At 40.7% G+C, this 24,134-nt stretch overlaps 1 protein-coding gene across 1 annotated transcript; it reads right to left on the bottom strand.

The window, feature by feature from the left end:
- Window positions 1-5,974: 5,974 nt before the first annotated feature.
- LOC307264351 (Y+L amino acid transporter 2) lies at window positions 5,975-22,393 on the bottom strand. The gene is made up of 12 exons (XM_080045753.1): window positions 22,326-22,393; window positions 19,020-19,407; window positions 18,536-18,711; window positions 17,912-18,054; window positions 16,265-16,390; window positions 15,759-15,903; window positions 15,337-15,460; window positions 13,349-13,452; window positions 13,096-13,192; window positions 12,814-12,963; window positions 11,874-12,057; window positions 5,975-8,443 (listed from the first exon to the last, which is right to left on the bottom strand). Exons 2-12 carry the CDS (start codon window positions 19,146-19,148, stop codon window positions 8,349-8,351), a joined length of 1,473 nt encoding a protein of 490 aa, XP_079901879.1. The 5' UTR covers window positions 19,149-19,407; window positions 22,326-22,393; the 3' UTR covers window positions 5,975-8,348.
- Window positions 22,394-24,134: the final 1,741 nt, after the last annotated feature.

The raw sequence follows: 24,134 nt of genomic DNA, 5'->3' as shown, positions 1-24,134 counted from the left end.
ACTTCTCATTTGGTCCAGATGAATGGAGTGAAGTGATGAGCATTTTTGTTGTCCATGCTGTTTGCATGTTGTCTGATAGTGACATGTGTGAAGACCTCACAGAAACTGAAAGAAGATCTGGCAAGTACACAATCAATTCACACACATTGAAAAGAAGAGGATAAAGAGCCAATGGATATTGAGTAAAGAAAGAGGACAGTAGATAAAGATCTTTTACATAACAATTATGTTTTGACATGGACTTTTCCTCCAACGAAGCTGTGTTGCAGATCAATTCTTTTTTGTTTTGTTTTTATAGTAGTCCAAGAATATTGTCCTGCTGCAATGGTATTTTTGAAGTAAGCCTCCATGAAAAATGAAAGCACAACCTTTTCTGCTTATTGTTGCTCAGACCATCAGAAAATGATTTGTGTTGTGTTTTTTCCATCATGAAGTTGCTTTCAAAGTGTGTTTTCTTTCACACATTGTACCTGGTGACTCATCATGGTGGCTCATGGAACAAAGGATCCAGGAGACAAGGTCACCCTGAACTTTTTCTTTAATGAACATTGGATTGTAACAACAACAACAACAACAACAACAACAACAACACGCTGCTACTTCATTGATTCTATTTGCTCTGGCCATTATACAGGGTGGGTTATACGGGCTTGCCTACAGTGCAGCATCTCCCAAAGGGGCTGCAAGGTATTTGTTATCGCTAAGTGATGCCTCAGCAGTGTGGCTGTTGGCTGTTTAAAAATAAAAAAATAAAAAAATTAATGTCACAAAAAAAGTGCAATGGAAACTTGTAGCCGCGCCAAATACATGACTATGTATGTGAAGCATGGGACTTGAACGTCAATTAAGCTTTTAATATTCCCTAAATTAATATTTTCCCACGTTTTACCACAAGGCTGGATTAACAAAATAGATAGAAATAAGCTAAATATAGTAGGCTGCAAAAACTGCACAAAGGTTTGTAATATTCACAGGCAGGATTTTATAACCTTTAGTTTACAAAGTAATCTACCAGGAGGAGTGTCAACCATGCTAGATGACGGTCAACTTTTTTGAAAACACTGGCACATGGACTGCTCGCTGTCAAACACAAACTGAAATCGGAGCCACTCAGCTGCAGCAGAAATAAGTACACGTGCCGTTCTTCTTTTGGAAATGCAGGCTGTGTGTTTTATGTTATTCTCTCCTCCCTCTGTCTCTTTATACTCTCTCACCGCCTTCCTCTCTTTTCCACTATTCTTTCTCTCTGTGCTCATAAAGCAGCCCACGCAGCAGCCCTGCTTGTTGACTTCATTGCGTGAAAATTACAGGGAAAGGGCCTGGCACGATTCCACACTCAAACGTGCCTTGAAAGCTCGTGAAGATAGAGGGACAGAGAAGACAGAGAAGAAAGGAAGATCAACCTCAAGACGAAAAATGTAAGAGAAATAAAGCAAGGGGGGGGGGGGTAAGGGGGAAGGGAGAGAGACAAAGTATGATCAAGCAAGGAGAATCATTTCCTCCAGCTGACAACTGGAAAATTAGCCGAGGCGATGTGTAATCTCCTCTGATGTAGTTTCTCCTGCATCAGTGGCAGCAGTGAGGAGGCGCGTTGCTATGGAGTGGGAAGATTTGCAGAGAGAGAGAGAGAGAGAGAGAGAGAGAGAGAGAGAGAGAGAGAGAGAGAGAGAGAGAGAGAGAGAGAGAGAGAGAGAGAGAGAGAGAGAGAGAGAGAGAGAGAGAGAGAGAGAGAGAGAGAGAGAGAGAGAGCACCATTGCACATCTGGTTGGAGAGAAAGGACACAAGAGGACACGTGGATGATAAGTAAGGTGGAGGAGAGATGAGAAAGAAAGGAAAGCAATAAAGCAAATGCAACACAAGGGCAGAGGTGCAGGGACAGAAAGGTGCAGAGAGAGGGAGGGGGGGCAGGGTGTGTGTGACAGCAACAGAAGAAAGGAGAAGAAGAATGTGCATGGGTCAGGCAGGTCAAAGAAACAACAATGATCAATCTGATAAAGTGATGTGTTTTAAGCACCCCCCTAATGGCTTCAGCTACACAGACAGCCATGACAGATAATTAGCCAGAGGTAGTTTTTACTGTGCGTCTGGTCTTTGTGCATCTCGTCACAGAGACAGAGAGGGAGCCTTTCTCCTTTTTCAGCCTCTGCATTATTCATTAAGTCATTCAGATGATCCTTTGAGCAGCACTTTGCCCTCAGCTGGGGCAAGAAACAGGAAGCATACATTGCAAATCTTTGGAGGAGGAAGAGAGACGTATTTCATACCATTACAAAAAAAACCTTTGACATTGGTGAGTGGGGTGAGAGTGCATTCTCAATGTTGCTCAACTTCCCTCAGTTAAGTAGAGGAACATGCAGACAGTGTGTTTAGTGCAGTGGACTGAAATGAAGACAGTATCATATCATTACGGTCATTCTATTATTAAACTGTGGAGGCCCCCTACTGGTGACTACTGGGAACACAAAGGTTTTGTCAAAGGGGAAAGTTTCACAACAAAAGGGACACTTTTCAAAGAGGGGAATTTTTCTAATCCATTCAAAAAGAAACATAATAGACTATTCGGTTGGTCTCGTAAACCAAATATCACGGGTTCAATTCCCATCCATGCCTTGGTTTGGAACATAGCAGGACTAACATGCTTTGAAGATGCAGCTATTAGCATCACATACACAAATCTGATCAGTTCACTTCTAGAGGACAATCAGACACAAAAGTTAGCCTGACTTTGACTTGGGAGCCTTAAAATAGGCCAATTAACCTTACTGACCCTGTAAGAATGAAGGTGAGATATGAAGACAAATACACTACAGTACACACCACAAAGCTATGAAGCACAGTAAATGTAGATGGATAAGATAACCAAACCAGGACAGCCTATGACTGTGTCTGTTTCCAGACTTCCTGTTTTGATCAAGTGACTATTTTAGGCACAATAAACAAGTCTGCTGAAAGCAAACAGTGTTGTTATTTTTATGGTTATACAACTTTGATGAAATCATTCAGTCTATTGTCCTTCACAAGGCAGAGTCCATATCAACGCTGAAGTGCTTCTCTGAGGCTGTTAAAAATATGTGAAGTGCAATTATTGTACTGTATATGTTCAAGGCCTCTACTACAAACCAAACTACAACCTTTACTCTCTTAAGAATTAATATGAGATATTCAGCAGGGGACAAAGCCTTTTCCTGAGGAAATCATCACTGACCTTCAACTGTAGTGCTTCCTCTTTGACATGCCGACAGTCGGATTACAAAGGGCAAACATGTTTTCTACCAGACAACAGAAACTACTGCAGGGGAACCAATGAGATTATTACGAAACGATATTGCATCTTCGAGTGATCCTAGATTTGTAATAGTTTCTCAGGACATGGTCGTTTTAGGGTTAGCATTATTTTTAATGATAGATTTGGAAAGGGAAATGGTTTTCAATTCCTTCTTTAAACAGCACTGATCACATGGCATCCAGACATAAGGACTCTGCCGATCAACACTGCCACTCCTGCCCCAGCCGTACCAAGGCTCAAGCAAGTCCCACACACACAGACACGCACGCTTCACGCGCACACGCACGCACGCACGCACACACACACACAAACAACCAAACAAGAAGCTTTTACTGTATGCTCCGAGAAGGAAGAACACATTTAATGGTTCCCCTTAGAGAAAAAATAAATACTTTAGTGCATTTTTCTCTCTGTGTATTTTGAAACATATGCTCATCAAGTAGCACTGACAGGAAGTGGGATCAGGACAAAATTGCACTTTGCTCATGAAAGAGGTTGTAGCCAGTGTGCACTCCCATTCCAGCAATCCATACTCCTAATGTACTAACTGTGTGGTACTTATCACACACATGTACATATTGGTCGGTCAGCAAAACATCTTAAAAAGGCAAGCCATTACAGTTTGTAAGCAGAATCAGATCAAAATATAGCTCCACTGGACCCACTTGGCACGGCCACGAGAGCGCTGTAATCCATACTCCCTACAATCTGATCGTACACAAGCAACACATATGCTATTTCAATTAAACATTCACCGGTCAAATAGACTGCAGTGTCAACTGTCCACTGTCTGTGTGTGTGTGTGTTCGTGTGTGTGTGTGCGAGAGAGAGAGAGAGACAAAGGATTTTATAATACAGGTTAAAAAACATGTGAGAGTGAGACTTAATCATACATCAATCTACGTAGCTGTGAGACATTTTAAATTTCACATGGAGACACTTTCTTATCCGACCTTCTCTGAAGAAATGGCCTCTAACCAGGTATAATGTGTGGTTGGCAAAACCGAGCCTCGTCTAGGTGTGGCTCCAGGATTTTATGTTTAATGCAGACAGCTATTTGAGAGAGTCTATGTCATGAAATTACAAACAGCCTAGTATGGTATAATTATGCATACACATCAACGATAGCTGAAAGCTGGAGGCATTATGTTTTCAAGTTGTCAGTCCGGGACATACTTGTGAGCACAATATATCATGAACGCTTTGAGGGATTTTCTTCAAACTTTGCACATATGTCGACTAATTCAAGGATGAACTGATTGGATTTTGGAGATCATAGGTCAAAGGCCTCATGCCTCATGAATACAATATCTCCGGAAGACTTTGAGGGATTTTCATCAAATTTGGCACAACTTTGATGTGTGAAGTCACGTGCGTGAAGTCACCAAAAAGCATTAGAAGCAATAGATACCAGTGTCTAGTATCCACAGCAGGAAAACACATAAGGGTCTTCTCAGAGCAGCAGCCACATGCACTCTGTAGGAGAGTCAGTAACACGTGACTCCACAAGACAAAGATGACTTCACTGGGAGCTTCTCAAGTTCACTTTGACAATTGAAATTTAAGAGCCACAAGATAGATATTTTGGAAGAAAAAACACAAAATATGAAGACAGACCAAACAGATCAAGCCTACAATGCTCTAGAGTTTAGTCATTGATCGTTCAGTCAGAAAATACTCTTACGGTTGAAGTCCCTGCGGCAGACACGAGTCCTCCAGGGTCGGTTTCGTATCCAGTTCAGGCGTCGAGGCAGCTCCATGATGCAGAGCGGGTGGCAGCGTGTGACGGCCTCTCACCCATTAAAGAGCAGCACCCTGGTACCTCTGGCCATGCCCAGGACTGATGCTGCACCCTCCACACCATCAGTGGTGCCAAGTACCGGCGAAAGTTTTTTTTAAAGTCTAGTACCTCACTTATTCAACGTATACAGCCAGTTTCCACTCCCTGGGAGAGGAGCTGCTACATTAGCTGCTGCTGTGTGTTGCTCGGCTACATTTCCCCCCTCCACTGCTTTATCTTTTATGCATGAGTCAGTGAAACCCAACACCCTCAGTCCTGGGGAGGGACAGAGGCAGGCCTTTCTCCCTTGGAACAAGCACCTATCAGATCGACAGACCAGTGTCCAAAAAGAAGAGTGTACACCCAGGTGAAATATGATGCCTCTGCAAGGTGGTTGGATGGATGGGAGGTGGGGCTTGGCCAACTACCTGAGGAGGCTGGAAGGAAGATGGACAACTTTTGTGCGTGTGTGTGTGTGTAAAAAAACTGCTTAAAAAATAAACCATGTTTCAGTTGATCCTGTTGCTTTCCCAAACAGTCATTTACATTATTTAGAAAAAACAATAATTTCAAAAGTGCTGCAACTAATTTTTCCATCAAAGAATATCCCACAACTGAACATCTTTTTAAGAGAGCTGTTAGCTGTAAAATATACAATATATTTTTTGTTTTGAGCAAAATCCATGAACATGTTAAAAAGAATATCCATTACACTGTCTGAGAGCTTAAACTGAAATATTCAAATGATTTGTAAACCAAAAAAGATATGACCTCTAGTGGCCTTCAGTTGTCTACTGCAGCCACAGATTCAACTCATAAAGTTCAGGTAAAGGACGGTGAATAGGAAAAGTCAATGTCACATTCTTTACTCGTCTTTATTCAAATAAAAACACATCATCTTCCTGCTTTGGTCTGTGGAAACCAACTTCCTCCACAGAAATGCATATCTGAGAACGTGTTTGTCCACGTTCAAAATATGATAAATAAAAACAGTCAAAGAAAGAACTTCGGAGACACAAGTCTACATACACACAAAACACACATTTGGTACCCAATGAAACATCAAATATACGTCTATACTGCAACATTCAAGTTTCGAGTAATAGTTTTCATATACTGAAATACATTGAAAAATCCTTTGTTTACTGCAGATAGCTTTTTTCTTCTCAACAATACACACAAAACTGACTACTTTGGTATAAATGACAACTTTGACCCCCCCCCCAAAAAAAAAAACATTAAACAAATATCTGTGCTTCTGTTGGCTGGTGTTCAAACGCTTCTCTAAAAATAGTTCAATCTAATGCCTGAATATATTTCCAAATTACACTTAAATGACCTAAACCACAGCTTCGCTTACATTTTTTTTGTCGATTAATAGTTTTCAAATTGACCACCTGAAAGACATTTGGCAAAACCCTACAGCAATGTGTGTCAATATGACTTTATAAGACACAGTACACAAAATCCACATTACAATATATGAAAAAATAGACTAGGCTTTTTGGCAGACCATAATCACAGAAGGCACAAAACAGTTCATATAAGGGACTACAGTACAACGCAAACACCTAACGTTGGACTCATAATCAGCGGAAAAATGGTCCAACTATCAGCCTGGTAAAGAGTCGACCTTTTGTAATGAACTGTGAAGAGATGGTCCAACTTGGTGATACATTACATTAAATCTCCTATGTGTGATACAAATGCTCAAGACAAGATAATAAATATCATATGTGTGCACGTCAGCATGCTTGATCCTGAGGTTAATTCGATGTACAAAACCCCCGTTCTGAAAACAAAAGGAGTCTGACAGGTACAGTTTCTCTATCTAGAAACATGAATTTCACCTTTTTAAAAACATTTCACTAACCATTACAAACTTTAAGTGCATTCCTTTACTCCACTTTGTGTTTGGAAATGACTAAATAGAAGTAACAAGATGATAGTTAACAGCACAGACAAAAAACCCACAAGTTAGAAAAAGGCCTCTGGAAGGACACTTGGGGACTCTGGAAATTTACCATTAGCTACCACAAGGAGGCACCAGAAAACAAGAACAACCTGAATAAGCTTTTCAAAGGTTTGAGCCGAGAGAAGAAAAACCTTTCACATACATTACTGGAGGTGGAAACGAAAACGAAGATGGCACATGGTCACAGTATGATTAAGAACCATTCAAAGTCAACCGAAGCATCACAACTAGCTTATTCAGACAGCACGAAACAGCACTTTGTAGATACTCTCTTACTCCTTCTAAACTAGACTAGTTATTACAACCCACTAGTTATTACACCAGTCAGTAATAGTTCATAATAAAGCTTTTCTTTAACAAAAAGGAATATGCAGGACGTGCAAATTTGCTGAAAGTTTATAGAGGTCTATCAACGATTCCAAGCAAAATGTTTTGGACAATCGTCTGGCTGCCATATCCTTACACAGTTGATGTTTAAACTCTTACATGAGCATGATGTAAACCAGTGGTTGGGAGCCCATTGGGGTTTGCAATATAAATCAGAACTGAAAATCAAACTGAATTTTTGGGGATTTTTCTAATCAAAGCTTATCTTTTTTCTTGTGAATTGCAGAGTGATCTTCGAATATCAATTTTCAAATGCAGGAGGAAAAATGGGCGTTCCGGTCAATTGAAATGGCCACCATCCTGTTACATTTGCGACCTGTCATTCGGGGTCAACAAGCTAGAGAGGTTGGGAAACACCCAGGGCTCATCTTTCACACACTCACATTAACTACAGTTACTCTTAACTTTAGAGACAATGCAACCAATATGTTTCCTCTCCACGTGTGTACTTTCTGTAATAATCTCACCATTTGTAGACAGGCATCTTTGCAAATTCAATCTGGACGGCGTTGTTGATTTTCCTTTTGTTGCCTAAACTCAGTTTATGTGCGTGTGCGAGGTTGCATTCTGTGGGCATGGCGTGGAAGGAATTGTATCGCCAAAACACTGTGTTGTGTGACAGCATGTGAATGTGCACAAGTTCAACTGTACAGAGTTAATCTGTACAGTGCCGTTTGTTGGAGGGTTACCATGTACCACATTTTAAATCCTGCGTCTTTATCCGGATGGCTCACATATGAGAGAATGAGGAGGAGGAGGGGAGAGGTGGTGGTGTGTTGGTCTCATCTCTCAATCATTCGTCCTTCAAACCAATTAAGCGTTAACTCTTCTAAATCCTGATTGTCTGCAGCGTCCTTGAAGTCCACTCCGCTCTTCCCCCAACATACAATCTTTCACCCCGAGTTCACCAAGTGCTTCATCATTCAATCTTGTCCGGGTCTATGTTGTCCAGGTCAATATCACTTGACGCCACACAACACATGCATGCTTTCTGGGTGTTTAACGAGAGCTTATCTGCAGTGACAGAAAACACAATTTTAAGAAAAAAATCCAAAAGGTTGCACTCAAGACATGATTGTGATGACAATTTATTATGTAACTAGATGCGTCTATATATTCATCATATACTCTGTTCTTATTTGTGACTTAAGGAAAGAAGTATAGAGAAGGACAAAGAAACTGGTCGTTTCGTTGTTTAGGTAAACAATAAACAGCCGTTTGTTGGGTGTTGTTTACGAAGAGTAGTAAATAGCTTTTGGTCATAATAGTTGAACAAACTTTGTAAGGGGTTAATGACAAGACCTGAAGCCCTCTGGCTGGTCAAACCGACACAAGTACTGTGACTTGAGAGATGTTCTTGGTCAGACTCCATAGCCATCTGTGGCAAGCGGACACTATTTGTTTATTAAATATAACAAAAGACAAATTCATTGTTTATTTGTTCATTTCTCAAGGGAATTAAAATTGCCTCGACAATGATTATTTGAAAAAACAGCAACTTAAAAGAGAAATAGCATAAAGTTTTACTAGTTTAAACATTTTAGCATAAGGTTAAAAGTATTAAGAAGGAGGTATTTCTCGAGTGCATTCCATACTTGCACTACAGAACCCTTAACAGTATGGGGGGCCGGGGCCCTATAGTACACGGATCTTTGAAACACTAATCCCAGTCACTCTTAAGCTCTTAACAGCACGAAGAATGAGTTGAGTTACATGTGCTTATGGTAGCTGGTCTATGTGCAACTTAATTCTAGTAAGCTACTTTCAAACTATATTCATAATAACATCAAACAACCACAGCTATTCACAGGGACATTTTTACAGCTTAAGCCTCAAGACTTGAATATTTGTGTTGTAAAAAGGGCTGGTATCAATGTTGCTTTGTAATTACAATAATGCTTAAAAAACAAATATACAGCGAAGGATCCTTTTTTCCGCCCATATGAATTTAAAATGTTAGCTCATTCAGCATCCAGGCCAATATACAGTATACACTCACGGGCCACTTTATTAGGTACAACTGTTAAATTGCTTGTAAAAGCAAAAAGCTTATCAACCATCACATGGCAGCAACTAAATGCATTTAGGCATGTAGACATGGTCAAGACAATGTGCTGAAGTTCAAACCAAGCATCAGAATGGGGTTTAATTGACTTTGAACAAGGCATGGTGGATGGTGCACGGCAGGATGGATCCATGCTTTCATGTAGTTTATGCCAAATTCTGACCCTACCATTTGAACTTCGCAAATTAAAATCGAGACTCATTAGACCAGGGAAGATTTTTCCATTGTACAATTTTTGTGAGCCTGTGCGAATTGTGGCCTCAGTTTCCTGTTCTTAGCTGACAGGAGTGGCACCCAGACGGAACAAAGCATTTTCATCCACACAAATGCCGCTCACTGAATATTTTTTCTTTTTTGGGCCATTCTCTCTAAACCCAAGAGATGGTTGTGAGTGAAAATCCCAGTAAATCAGCAGTTTCTGAAATACTCAGACCTGCCCGTCTGGCACCATCAACATTGCCATGTTCAAAGTCACTTAAACCCCCTTTCTTCCCCATTCTGTTGCTCGGTTTTAACTGAAATAAGTTGTCCTGTCCAGGTCTACATGCCTAAATGCATTGAGTTGCTGCCATGGGATTGGCTGATAAGTTATATGTGTTGACAAGAAATTGAACCGCTGTACCTAATAAAGTGGCCGGTGAGTGTATATCGGTAATTGTGGGCAATTGTAGATGTATCTGTACATCTGACAATCAATAACTCGAAACGAGAAATTAATTTGAGGTTAGGAAACAGTGTCATTACATAGTCTGTCCACTAAAGAGCAGTGACGAGTTGAGTTTTTAAATTGTAAAATGTCCAGCTCAGTGTCCATCTTTGTCTCAATTCTTTAAAAAATAAATCTAAAAAGTATCCTTAACAAGATTTTTGGTAAAAGCAACTAGCCGTCACATTTAAAAAAAAAATCACTCAAGTTAATATTATTTTGCCTGGTTCTAAGAATGCCGTAAGTGCATGAAGGTAGTTAACAAAAAAACTTAAAGATTACCGTATTTTCCGCACTATAAGCCGCACTGGACTATAAGCCGCAGGTGTTATAATGTTTAATTACCATATGTAAGAGTTCGTGCACAGAGGGGATTGTCGGGAAAGAGATGGCTGCTTGAGGAAGCTCCCATTTATTAACATTTCAACAAACAAGTTGCATATTTGCATAACGTATTCGAGTGTTACCATTTAGTGCAATAGTAGCTACTAGGGATGGGCATGAGTAGTGTTTTCACTACTCGAGTGATCGCTTGCATTCCTCGAGGATCAATCGATTCCACGTTAAACTTTTTTCTATTTTTAGAACGCAACGCATCTGTCTGCAGAATAACGGTTCACCGCAATAAAGCGCTCAATGCTTATTGTCAAACAGTCACAGTTGCCATATGATATTAAGGATTTTTTTCCAACAAGTTTAAAACACCTTTTCCTCACCGAAAGTAATTAAATAGACGGGCCACAATTTAAACCGATCGAGTAAGTCTGCGGTGGGGAGAAAAAAAAGAAAAAAAAAGCATGGGCTGTGCTTGTAACAAAAAAAAAATAGCCTAAGTCACCATTTAAAATAAGAAGGGCAGCAGATAATATACAATGATTGTCCTACAATTTAAATAGATATAAATTACTCACGTGTCCGTGAATAATTACCGCGACTAATTCCTCATTAACGGAACGTTACACCGGTAGGTTTTTGAATCTCATCCTCATATATTAAGGCTTCTTAACTGTTGTTGGCTCAGAGCTAATGTGCCTGAAGTAAGCCTTGCTTCTTCTTTACTTTTCTTTCCAAGCGGAGAGCACCTTGCATGCTCACCTGGAGTCTACTCATTACTAACTGAGAGTAACAGGTGTCATCTCCCCTTTTTATAAACGTAACTTTATCATCTGCTTTGAAATAATTGGACAGTTATATTCCTGAAAATGTTCTGGAGAAAGGAGAGACCGTGTTCAGCTCCGCGGTGCCGAGGAGAACAGGCTGCACTGCGGTGGCACGGAGGTGGCAGTTATTTGCAGTTGCTGTTTGACACAACGCTCAGTTTATTGCACTTGCGTCAAAATATTTAATTTAGTTAAACTTTATTTTATCCGTTTTGTACATGTATATAACATTTTAAAATAGGGGCGGCCGGATCCACCAATCGAGTTCATTTGAAACGAGGAGTACTCTAGTACTCGATTACTAACGTCCATCCCTAGTAGCTACAGAACATATACTGTGCTGTGTAATAACAGGGTCGAAAAATGGGTAAAAAGGCGCGGCTTATAGTCCGAAAATTACGGTAAACCTTCATACAGACAACCCGTGTGCATTGGGATTAAATATTCATACAATTCTAAAATAATTCTATAATATACATCTATAATTAAAAGTGACTGAATGGAGCGTCTTACCGAGCAAGGTACTGAAGAAGGCTGGTCTGGAGGTGGCTGGAAGGTAGATGCAGAAGTAGTAGACTGGCGCACCGGACAGGGCCACAGCAATGCCCACCAGAGAGTTGATGGTGTCGCTGTAGAGGGGAACCACCACCAGGAAGATGGAGCACACGCAGTACACGATCGGGAAGAACAAAGACAGCTGCAGGGAGCGTGGGAGAGGACAGACAGAGGAGAACGGGTGAAACACTTTCACAGTAGCAAATAATATTAAATTAAAATGATATCCCTGAGATTTAGTTGTGGCTCTGAATCGTGCATAAACTACTCAGGCAGAATGCAGTGCACTCACTTTTATGGAAAGACTCAAATTAAGGGAATTAGCGGATTCTAAAACATCATTGGCTGTTAACATTATCATAATGTGGACCGTTATAGGAGAAATCACCTAGAGAGTTTGCGTATACTATAAATAAATGGTCATGAATTGACCCGTTTACCCAGCATACATCACTGATAGGGTAGAGCGCAAGGGAAATGCACACTGAATTACATTTTATCTATAAGTGTCTAGATGGATGGAGTGTTTCTGAACACAAGTGACTGAAATAACCTCACAACAGCAGTGTGTATTTTGGGATAAAAATTTTGTGTTTGCTTGTGAAATTGTTGTTTGTTGGGAGAACGTGTAGACATAACTGGAAACCAAATTTAAAAAAAAGTTAGGCACAAACTCTCACTGTTGACATACTTAAAATAGTAGGTAATAATTATGTCTGGTCCTTGTTTCTAAAATTGTTTGCGGCCACATCTTTGTCACTTTGATCCCCTGTGTAAACCACATTTCGTGTCTCGGCGGAAGGTTTCAACATATACTGATATATAAGGAGACTCATGTGTGCCAGGGTGCGTAGTGACTATAGCGCTTAAAAATACTAATGATGCATGAATCTTTTACCTTGACAGGTCTGTGCAGTTCAGGAGCTTTAAAGCGAAGGTAGATCTGGGCGGCTATCGACAGACCGATGAACAACCAGTAGTTAAAACTGAAATAGTTGATCAACTGGAATACGTCGGGCACAGACAGGTACAACAGAGACATGGCTCCCTGAAAACACACACACACACACACAATGAAAAAGTGTTTGAGTTTGTGACAAGCATGCATCAGGGACAGCTGCAGCCGGGTGTCAATAAGCCAGTTTAATATTGAAAACCCACAAAAACATACAATACTAACATTGAAAAGCAGGGCAGGAATTGGGGTGTAACGCTTGATGTGGATCATGCACAGGACATTTGGTAGATGGCCTTCTCTGGAGCCGACAAAAAACAACCTATAGGAGAAATATAAAAAAGGTGAAACATGTCACAATGTGCAAAATTTAAACATTATAGGCAAGCAAATAGGATTTTAGGATAGTAAAATAAAATCTGAATTAAATGGAAAGCTTATATGGAGTAAAGCTCCAGGTGTGCTTGTCTTTACGGACCTTGAGGCAGCTATGATTGAGGAGTTGAGGCCTCCGTAGCAGGAAATGGCCACAGCAAGAGGAATCAGCCAGCGGCCCCAGCCCAGCACCTCATCTGCAAACGTCTGAGGAGACAAAGTAAACATGAATCTATTTTTTGACCTTTATTTTACAGTTGAACATGCAAGAGCACAGTTTTTAAATGGGGAGAGAGAGGGGGATGACATGCAGTAAAGGTTCACAGATTTGATTCGAACCCACGACCACTGTGACAAGGACTAAGCCAATGTGATATGCGCTCTCGCCACTACGCCACCGGAGCGCCCCAACATGAATCTATTATGCAAGACTGGTGGCTCTTAAGGTTAAAACGCAGTATCATAATGTTAGCAAACAGTTTGAACAAACTGATTGACCTAAACACCTGATGATACACATTTAAATCTATTAAACATTTCAAAATTTGAATTAAAAGAAGCCTGGGTAACAAACGTGACTTAAAAGTGGATACTGATGTGTGCAACTGCCAACATTAAAATATATTCTTACTTATCTGACCAATTCGCTAATCTCAATACGTAAACACCACCATCTGTTTCCTGGCATTCGCCTTTTGAGATAATAGTTTGGACTATAAAAAGGTCAGTGTAACTTCTAAAAAACACTTGAGTTATTGCCACTGTAACTTCTGCTTTAAACTTTCCTACTGTTATTTCATTTTCATTTTCATTTAACTTTTATTTATCCTCGAGAGACCAATTGAGGGGTGACCCTCATTTTCAATGACGTCGAGTTCAAACAAATTCAAAGGAAAAACAACAATACATTAACAATATTCAACGCAAATACATCAAATACACAACAACAGGTGAAGAGAAAAACAATTGAAACATTTACACAGTGGTGAAATTAAGTGGTAGCAATTCAAATTAAATGGGTGAGAGTACAATATAGCCTAATTAAAACAGTTACAGGTAGAGTTTGGCAGATTTAAAATAGTTTGTTTAAATTGGTTAAAGGATATGAAGTTATTTAGTTTAATTTGTTGCTGTAAGTTGTTCCAGGAGTCAGGGGCACTGAAGCTATGAATGAAGCCAATAAAACAAGAACACTCTAAGCAAAAAGACAATGTAGACAAGGTTGTTATTATTTATTTTTGTATAATTATTATTATTTTAGCAGCTTATTATAGCAGCTGCAAGATTAGGGGAAGGTCTGCCTTCATCATTTGGCTAAATGTTTCAAGAGTCTCCATGTCTTTGGTTGATTTGATAAGTGCTATTTAGCCGTCTACAAATGATAAGATGTCAAGAGCTGGGACTAGAGTCTGTGCCAAAAGCTCAATTCAACACTGATATGTTACTGTATAATAGCTTGGGCTTATTAGTCAGGGTTAAACGTTTTAATACTATGAACTTTCCATGCTGAGGTGCGAAATGTAAACTGTGCCCGATGACACAAGGGATGACATCATCTCTCCCTTTCAAAATCTCCAGACATATCCACTCATGGAAACATCGGACTATTAACTGTCTCTCAGCTTAACTTAGAGAGAGCATGCAGCTCATGGCTTGTTGACAGCTCAAACATTAGTAAACCATTAGAATGAATATACTCTTAATAAATGATTTACAATTTAGATCGTCACAAGCCTGAACATGACTCTAATCACATCATCAACTTCCTCGTGTTCCTGTGCGGGGCGCTAACCTCTTTAGCTAAACGAGGTTCCTGTCATCATCTGGGCTGCTATACGCTCACCGATAACCCAAAGGGGGATAGCAGACCAGACACAAGTGCTAAATGGCAGCCGGCCAGACCACGAGAGAAGACAGGAAGGAGAGAGATCAAAGCTTGGCTCATGCGAGGCCGAGCAGATGCTGTCAATTTGGCCCAAACCTTATGACATACTAACAAGGGTTCATGTGTTGATATTAGTATGCACACGGTCAGGCTGCTCTTATACAGCGTCTTTAGAGCGCAACGAGAACAAGGTAGGTTGTACTCACCACAGCAACGGCGTCACTGCTGAGAATTTGGTCTGCATCCATGACCACATAGTAGGCGACGTTGGTCAAGATGTAGATCACTGTGACAATAGGCATGGAAATACCGATGGACAGGGGCAGATTCCTAAAAGGGCAATATGAGAAATGTCTCAGTTGTATCCAAAATATTTACTGAAGAGAGCTGAGAAATTAATTGCAAGCTACACCTCACATATTACTGTTATTCATAGCTTCTACTGGATTCAACAAGGTTCTGGAATTTCTTTTTTGGAATGCACAAGTAAGAGTCTTAATTTTAAGTCAGATTTATGCAGCACAATAGATTTACAGTAGCTTCAGTTATGTACTTAAGTAAAGTAATGCCCTCAGGAATGAAAATCCCTTTTTTTTTGTAAATTCTCTGAAATACCAGACGGTAGTACCTCTCTGGGTTTTTGATCTCCTCTGTGATGAAGTTGAGCGTGTCCCAGCCAGAGTAGGAATAGAGCGCTGAATAGAGGGCCAGGGCCATGTCCCCAGGGTTCAGATTGGAGCCCTTAAATGAGTCCTCAAAGTTCTGGTCAAAACCTGAACGAACACATGGGTCCTTACATTAACACAGTACACAAAGAAGAACTTGAATCTTTTTGCCATTTGTATGCAAGAAGCACAAAATGCATCAATAAATGAATATTTAACATGTGGAATATGGGCATTGTTATGAGCAAAAAAATATCACCTACTGGCCAATCAGTAAAAAGTGAATAACTCCTACAAGCTGCATCAAAATATTTCAGTTTTAAAAGGAAATGAGATTGGCTGGAGTAATTCAATGAAATATATTTAATCCTAAATAGTGCGGTAGTGCACATCCCTTCATATGTTTCAGCAAAGTCAGAGCAGAAGTATTGGAATAATACATTAGACTGAAGGACATCACCGTTCTTACCTTGTGCCAGTTTAACCAGGCCAGTGATGATGATAACAATAAGAGCCAGGACCTTGGCTACAGTGGAGATGACCTGAAGAATGGCTCCCCATTTCACTTTCATACAGTTCACATAGGTCAGCAGACCTGACAGAGGACAGGTAAGAACACAGCAGTTAATGAAAATCCACTCTTCACAGTTGATATTCATTACGGGAAGTAGACAAGCAGGGATTTAAGTCAAGAACTACTCAAGAAACTATGTATTGCTTAATATATTTCTGCTACATGAATTCCAATCATGTCTATAATGAACCCAATGAAAATAATGAATGAAGGCTTTATTTTGAAAATGTAAATGTAACACAATAAAATAAAAGAGGAACATTGTAAACAATCTAACAGTAGAAGTGGGATTAGGTTATGAGCTAATTATTTATCAACTTGGAAAATCTGTTTTGCACAGTTTAAATGTGGTGAGAGCACAAATCGTCTGATCCAAGGTGTTATAGAATTGGGCCTTTATGAACTGGCAGAAGCATTTCCACGTTTAAATTAGCTAGCAGACCGTCCCATTTGTCTATTCACATCATAACAGACACACACTGTAGCCCTGCTCAGTCACACAATTCCTTCCTCAATGAACACTCATACACTTGGCACACAAGCATAGAAGTTAGGTTGAACAGCTGTATTTACACAAGGCTGTTGTTTTTTCTAGCAAAGCATTATTTCTCATAGCACGTTTAAGGGTGGCCATTTACCAAGCCCTATAGACTTAAACAGGTGGAGTCAAGAGGAAAACATGTGTAGTTACACATATCCCTCTAAGGACAATGGAAACAAAGACTAAATTAAGCAGCAATGTTTGGAAAATTGCCCATGGCTATCTACATAAAAGGTGTGTCATTTAATCAAACAGTGGTTAAGTAACTACCAAGAGCGTTTAAATACAGTGTTTAGTTTTTAAATACATGGGGCTCGACACTGGATCCTCTCCCTTTTAGCATTTAGAGAGTCCCTTCTAAACGCTTCCTATAATATTTAAGCGTCTGCATTTGACTAAACTGGAGTCACATAGGATGTTAACATAAAATAACAAATAGGATAAAGTCCTTAAATCAAAACATCACTCTAAAAACAACAGGGCATAAGTACAGGTTGCAAAACACAAAAGCAGTTTGGAAAACCTATAACTTAGGCAACGTAACACCTGAACATTTTAACTGATTGATTTTATTTAAACCTGTGGCATTTGTGATATCTTAGAGGAGTTAATGTACTACACTTGTGACAGCCAACAGTGGAATCAAGCACGCTGATTAAGACTTTCATGGTAAATGATTGGGGTTTAAATAACCAAAACCAATTGATTTTGTTTACACATTCGTTTTCAAATGCACCTTCTTGTCAGTGGACCGCAGCCAACTGTTCATTATTTCCACTATAAGCAAGTAATGAGTACAAAGCCACTCTTGACTACAAAATGGTTGCATTACTATTATTATCTATTTGTTGCACTGATCGTTTTAAAGTGATGCTGTTGGTCAGAATTAATTTGAAGATCACCGTTTTGTTTGTGCTGGGACGGAAGACCTGTCTGTCCTCATTCGGTTCATACAGCTTAAGTAAAGCATTGAAGTGGGTTCAGTAGAGGTGGAGCCTTACATATAATGACTGCAGCGATGAGGCGGACGGCGTTATAGGGGGCTGTGCAGCTGGGGTAGAAAGGCTGGACCAGGTAGTTGGAGAAGGTCAGAGCGATCACTGCCTGACAAGCTGGCTCCACTATCAACAACGACGTCCACAGTCTACAGCAGAATCAATCAAGTATTCAAATCATTAGAAGGTAATATATAATGAAAACCAGTTACTGGGAAGAAACTGCATCTACTGTAGTACACTGTATTGTGTTTATTATTGAGCTTTGTATTGCGGGGAGGACAAACTCCAAGTACAATATATATGCAAAATAATTACAAGTATAATAAGGCTCTTATGAAAGTGAAACACAGAACACGAGTGAATTTGCAATTGATATAAGTGTCAAAAGAGAATGTGGAACATCTGCATTTGGAAGCAATAAAGCTTCTAGGGAGGAACCAGAGATAACGAGTGTAGTGAATCTGTTTATAACCCTAAGTGAACCATGTAGGTCATATACAAGAGCCATATGGACCAAATCTCCTTTCGGCCTCACTATTTAGTGTGGTAGGAGTTCTTATTGACTTGTTTCCAGGGTTAGGTGTTAAAAGAATGCCTCTATTGACAGAAAGCGTAAAAACTGCATACCGGATAAAAGCCAGGAAACCGCCAAAGGCCTCCAGGATGTAAGCATAAGAGGCTCCAGATTTGCGTATGGTGGTACCCAGCTCAGCATAGCATAACGCTCCAAACACAGAAAAGATCCCGCCAATGGCCCACACGATCAGGGACATGCCGAATGAGCCTGTGTATCTAAGAACCCCCTGCAGGATAAAGAAAAATGAGAAGAAAATAAGGCTGGTCACATTTTTAAAATAACAAGTGCATTTCCTTGTTTGGTTCAGTTTGTTTATGGTGGTTTGACAGCTGTCATTTGAGCTATAGTACAGCACAAAAAAATGGCACCATTGGTCAATCTGAAAATTTAGACCGTAACCATAGTGTGAAGACAATCAAAGGGACCATTACCAATGACAACTGTAAACAAACCCTTAAAGCTATAGTGGGTAACTTCTGTTGCTCCTTTGCGGAAGGGGCAAATGTATAGGCCTCACGAAGCACAAACTCTTACCTTGGGTGAGACGAAGATTCCAGATCCGATCATATTTCCGACAATGAGACAGACTCCATGGAGGAGAGAAATCTCCTGCTTCAGCCGCACACCGCTGCACACAGACACGACGTCCACGTCTGCAACCATCGTGAGGGATCTATACAGCCGTCAGCCTCGACTCCAAGGACGTGGCAGGGCAGTGACTAGGGGGTGATAAGGAGGACAGACCGATTCCTGGCAGCACCAGAAACTGAGACGGGTATGGAAATACTGGACAATATAAAAGGAGGGGTGTGGACCACGACAAGAGAAAGGGAGTCGGGAGGAGTGTCACTGGAAGGCTGTGACTATGCAGGTCTCAAACAGCCATTGTTGAATCTTGAATGTAATTCTCCGCAGGGATAATCTGCAAGGGAAGAAAACGAGGAAAAAGCGTCACAGAAGTGCTTCACACATCTCAGTAGTTCTGACAAAAGAAGACAAGTAAGGGATCAGTATTCAGTGTGCCACTGGCAAAAACCCTTATGTCAGACATCTAATGGACATGAGTGAGTAAATAGATAGATTGTATGTCTTTCTAGATTGAGTTTTTTGTTTTTATTTTTGTACAAATCGAGACCAAATGGAGCACACATCTCTGGGGCACACCGACTGCAGAGGCGGTGTTTCAGATGCATACTGTGTCTGTGAGAAAGTCCAAAATACAATTACAAAGGGAGGCCTTTAGAACCAGGGGGTCTAGATTTGTATTCCAGCTTCTGCAGAATTACTGTATTGGATGCTGAACTGAAATCAATATAGCATTCTCACATGGATGTTCTTGTTATCCAGATGTGACCGGTCTAGGTAGGGAACAGGGATGCCAGAAAAACTGGCATCAACTGTAGAGCAGTTGGGGCAGTTTTGTGAGGTTGTGAGACAAGATTTCACTCTGGCTATAAGGAACCATTCAAAAAAGTAATTTAGAGCCTCCGAGACAAGTCGCTGTCACAGGCGTGTGTGCCTCCATCTTATCATCAGTAATAGCCTGCCATCAACCGTCAGGATCAAGTAGAATCCCAAATGGATGACCAGCGGGCCTGCAAGGTAGCTCGCTGCCATCGGTGTGTAGGTGTGTGCATGAATATATAAATGAGTTTCAACAACCTCGTCAAGGGCTTTTTGAGAAAAAAAGGGTGTAAGGCGAAAAAGGGAAAGAAGAAAATGATACTACAGTGTACAAACACCACATTGAAACGGTGGGAATATGTAAGTCTTGTTTAACTTTTTTTGTTTTAAGTGTCATGAAATGTAATCATCATTGGGACAGAGAAATCTTATATGGGAAAACCTAAATTGACACAGCATTTATTATCTGATCCAATATCTGCTTAAGTTAATATTTTGCATATAAGTGTAATAAATCAACATCGCATAATGCATCAGTAATTAAAACAACCACATCTAAAAGAGAACTTCACTGTTGTACACATTTATGTAGGCCAAAAACATATGATATCATTATTATTATGAAAAATAAGTTATTTTACTTCTTGGCTGTCGGCCTGTGAAAAATATACAATCCCCGAGCAAATCCGTTAGCTTCAATTCACCGTTAAAACTGTCTGGAGAACCACAGAAATGTGTTTGTGCACACTGTTACACTGCTCTCTAAACTTACACAGTCTTTCTTACTGCAAATTCACTTTGTGCTCCATTTTAGAATAGAGTCCTAGGAGTATGATTGTGGCTTTGTGTACACACTGTCAATCAAACAAAAAACTACTAAATTAGAGTTTATTGACAAATTTAGGGTAAAGGAGTCAGGTGGTGAGGACCATTAGCAGGTGCATTCAACTTTCAGAGGAGTTTGACATAAACATTTTAAAAAGCCAGGGTTCTACAACATAAACCAATGATACACATTGTATATTAATTGAAAGAAAACGTCTATACTCAGTCTTCAGTCTTATAGAGTAAAGAGACCCAGTTCGATTCACAGCAGTTAAGAGTTGATTAGGCTACTAGGCTACTTTCCCCTCTTTCATGTTGTGTATTTTGCAGATTGGTAGCCTAAGTATTCAGTAATGACTGATGTTGTGCGTAATAAATAGACCACACTGACAACGACCTGGGACTGCTCAACAGAGTCGTGTGTCTCACGTGCGGTGGTGAGCCATAACACGGCTTGCCTTCCTGCTGCGCACCAAGTACAGAGTCTACCCGCAGGCGCTTCAAAAAGAACGCGGTTGAACAAAACCAGCAACCGGCTACTTGGAGGGTGAATTATATCTATATTTCCAGCTTAACATTGACGCATTTGTCCATCACTAGAAGAAGACAAACACCAAAGTAGGCAAGGAATTCATCTGTGAAGGACAATCGCCATGTGTCCAAATACTTCTATAAAACATGAGCATCTGCTCTGCCAATATGGCTGCATCATTTTAGTGCCTCTGTTCACACTGTCAAAACATCTATGCGTTATGACAGAAGCCTATTTTGAATCTACACATTCACATCTTTTCAAGTTTTCCGTCAATACACCATGGGATCATGAGGAAAACACATGGATGTGTTCAGAAAACTATCACCAAGGTATTCAACGGAACCGGTTAACCAACAACACACATACAAGAAAACAATGCTTCCTCTCATAAGTCTGACACAAGTTCCTTTTTTTAATAACCGACGCATACTACTTCGGCCACAGAGCGCAGGCAGGCAGGATGGAGGACGTGGACATGGACTACATTACGGTACATTAAGGTTTCAACCACAGACTGAATGATGGTTTCAACGCTAACTCAGCGCATGTGACTGACATGTTTGACTCTTAACATAACACTAACCAATCCAGCTATGGCATCACAATTCACAGTAACACTCAAAATATAAAAAAACTTAACAGCCAACCCTGTTATTCAGCTGTAAGACCCAAATCACCGCTCGCTGTTAATGGTTAGCTCAGGGTGGATTGATAGCCTTGTTAGCACCGGCCTGATGACTCGTGTTCAAACGAGAAAAGTGAATTATCAATCACACCGGGTTTCACTTCATTGACACTTATGAACCATCTTACATCCTTCCCCGCCATGTGGCATACATACACTAGCTTACATGGCTAGCTGCATACAGGATGTGAGGTATGTGCATGCTAACCTTATTGTAGCATATATGTCACTAACTAACCCTAAATAAGATAGGTAGGCTACATTAGTGTGTCAATGGTTAATGTTAGTCCGAGTGGAAACGCTTCATCTGAATGTCATTGAACGCCTCAGAAGGTAACTTAAAAGTAGGTAATGATGTGTGTATCGAGAATTAAAACAAGAGACAAATTACCTTCGTTACGTCTTTTCGTGGGCAAGCAGCATAGCACGTGCCGCGTTCTGGTTTGAGAGCCCAACTTCGGAACAACTAGTCCACCGCTACAGCCCGGCGAGTCAACAACTGGTGCTGGCTCCTCCTCACCAGCATCATCTTCCACAAACGCCAGAAGAGGTTGGCCCCACCCATCGGGAGGGTCACGGTGGGCAGCAACGAATACTTAACTTGTCTTTTTTTCATTGTAAAAATTTGACAAAATATATTTGTCAAATACTTTATGTAATAGGCGAGAAAAGCGACATACTTTCTTTTACTCATGCGCACTCATTGAAATGTTGATACAGCATTACCAGTGGCGCAGCAGCGCATTGATTCATATTTGAGCAGTGATGCGGTCCTACAGGTGTGCCACTGGGAATTAGCCATCGGCTAAATCATTATTTTTTATATATACAGGTCCTTCTCATATAATTAGCATATTGTGATAAAGTTGATTATTTTCCATAATGTAATGATAATAATTGAACTTTCATATATTTTAGATTCATTGCACACCAACTGAAATATTTCAGGTCTTTTGTTGTTTTAATACTGATGATTTTGGCATACAGCTCATGAAAACCCCAAATTCCTATCTCAAAAAATTAGCATATCATGAAAAGGTACTCTAAACGAGCTCTTAACCTAATCATCTGAATCAACTAATTAACTCTAAACACCTGCAAAAGATTCCTGAGGCTTTTAAAAACTCCCAGCCTGGTTCATTACTCAAAACCGCAATCATGGGTAAGACTGCCGACCTGACTGCTGTCCAGAAGGCCATCATTGACACCCTCAAGCAAGAGGGTAAGACACAGAAAGAAATTTCTGAACGAATAGGCTGTTCCCAGAGTGCTGTATCAAGGCACCTCAGTGGGAAGTCTGTGGGAAGGAAAAAGTGTGGCAGAAAACGCTGCACAACCAGAAGAGGTGACCGTACCCTGAGGAGGATTGTGGAGAAGGGCCGATTCCAGACCTTGGGGGACCTGCGGAAGCAGTGGACTGAGTCTGGAGTAGAAACATCCAGAGCCACCGTGCACAGGCGTGTGCAGGAAATGGGCTACAGGTGCCGCATTCCCCAGGTCAAGCCACTTTTGAACCAGAAACAGCGGCAGAAGCGCCTGACCTGGGCTACAGAGAAGCAGCACTGGACTGTTGCTCAGTGGTCCAAAGTACTTTTTTCGGATGAAAGCAAATTTTGCATGTCATTCAGAAATCAAGGTGCCAGAGTCTGGAGGAAGACTGGGGAGAAGGAAATGCCAAAATGCCTGAAGTCCAGTGTCAAGTACCCACAGTCAGTGATGGTCTGGGGTGCCATGTCAGCTGCTGGTGTTGGTCCACTGTGTTTTATCAAAGGCAGGGTCAATGCAGCTAGCTATCAGGAGATTTTGGAGCACTTCATGCTTCCATCTGCTGAAAAGCTTTATGGAGATGAAGATTTAATTTTTCAACAAGACCTGGCACCTGCTCACAGTGCCAAAACCACTGGTAAATGGTTTACTGACCATGGTATTACTGTGCTCAATTGGCCTGCCAACTCTCCTGACCTGAACCCCATAGAGAATGTGTGGGATATTGTGAAGAGGAAGTTGAGAGACACCAGACCCAACACTGTGGATGAGCTTAAGGCCGCTATCGAAGCATCCTGGGCCTCCATAACACCTCAGCAGTGCCACAGGCTGATTGCCTCCATGCCACGCCGCATTGAAGCAGTCATTTCTGCGAAAGGATTCCCGACCAAGTATTGAGTGCATAACTGAACATAATTATTTGAAGGTTGACTTT

The sequence above is a fragment of the Ammodytes marinus genome, assembly GCF_949987685.1.
Source record: "Ammodytes marinus genome assembly, chromosome: 17".
Taxonomy (NCBI): domain Eukaryota; kingdom Metazoa; phylum Chordata; class Actinopteri; order Uranoscopiformes; family Ammodytidae; genus Ammodytes; species Ammodytes marinus.
The sequence above is the reverse complement of the archived record's forward strand: the minus strand, read 5'-3'. Positions and strand labels throughout refer to the sequence as shown.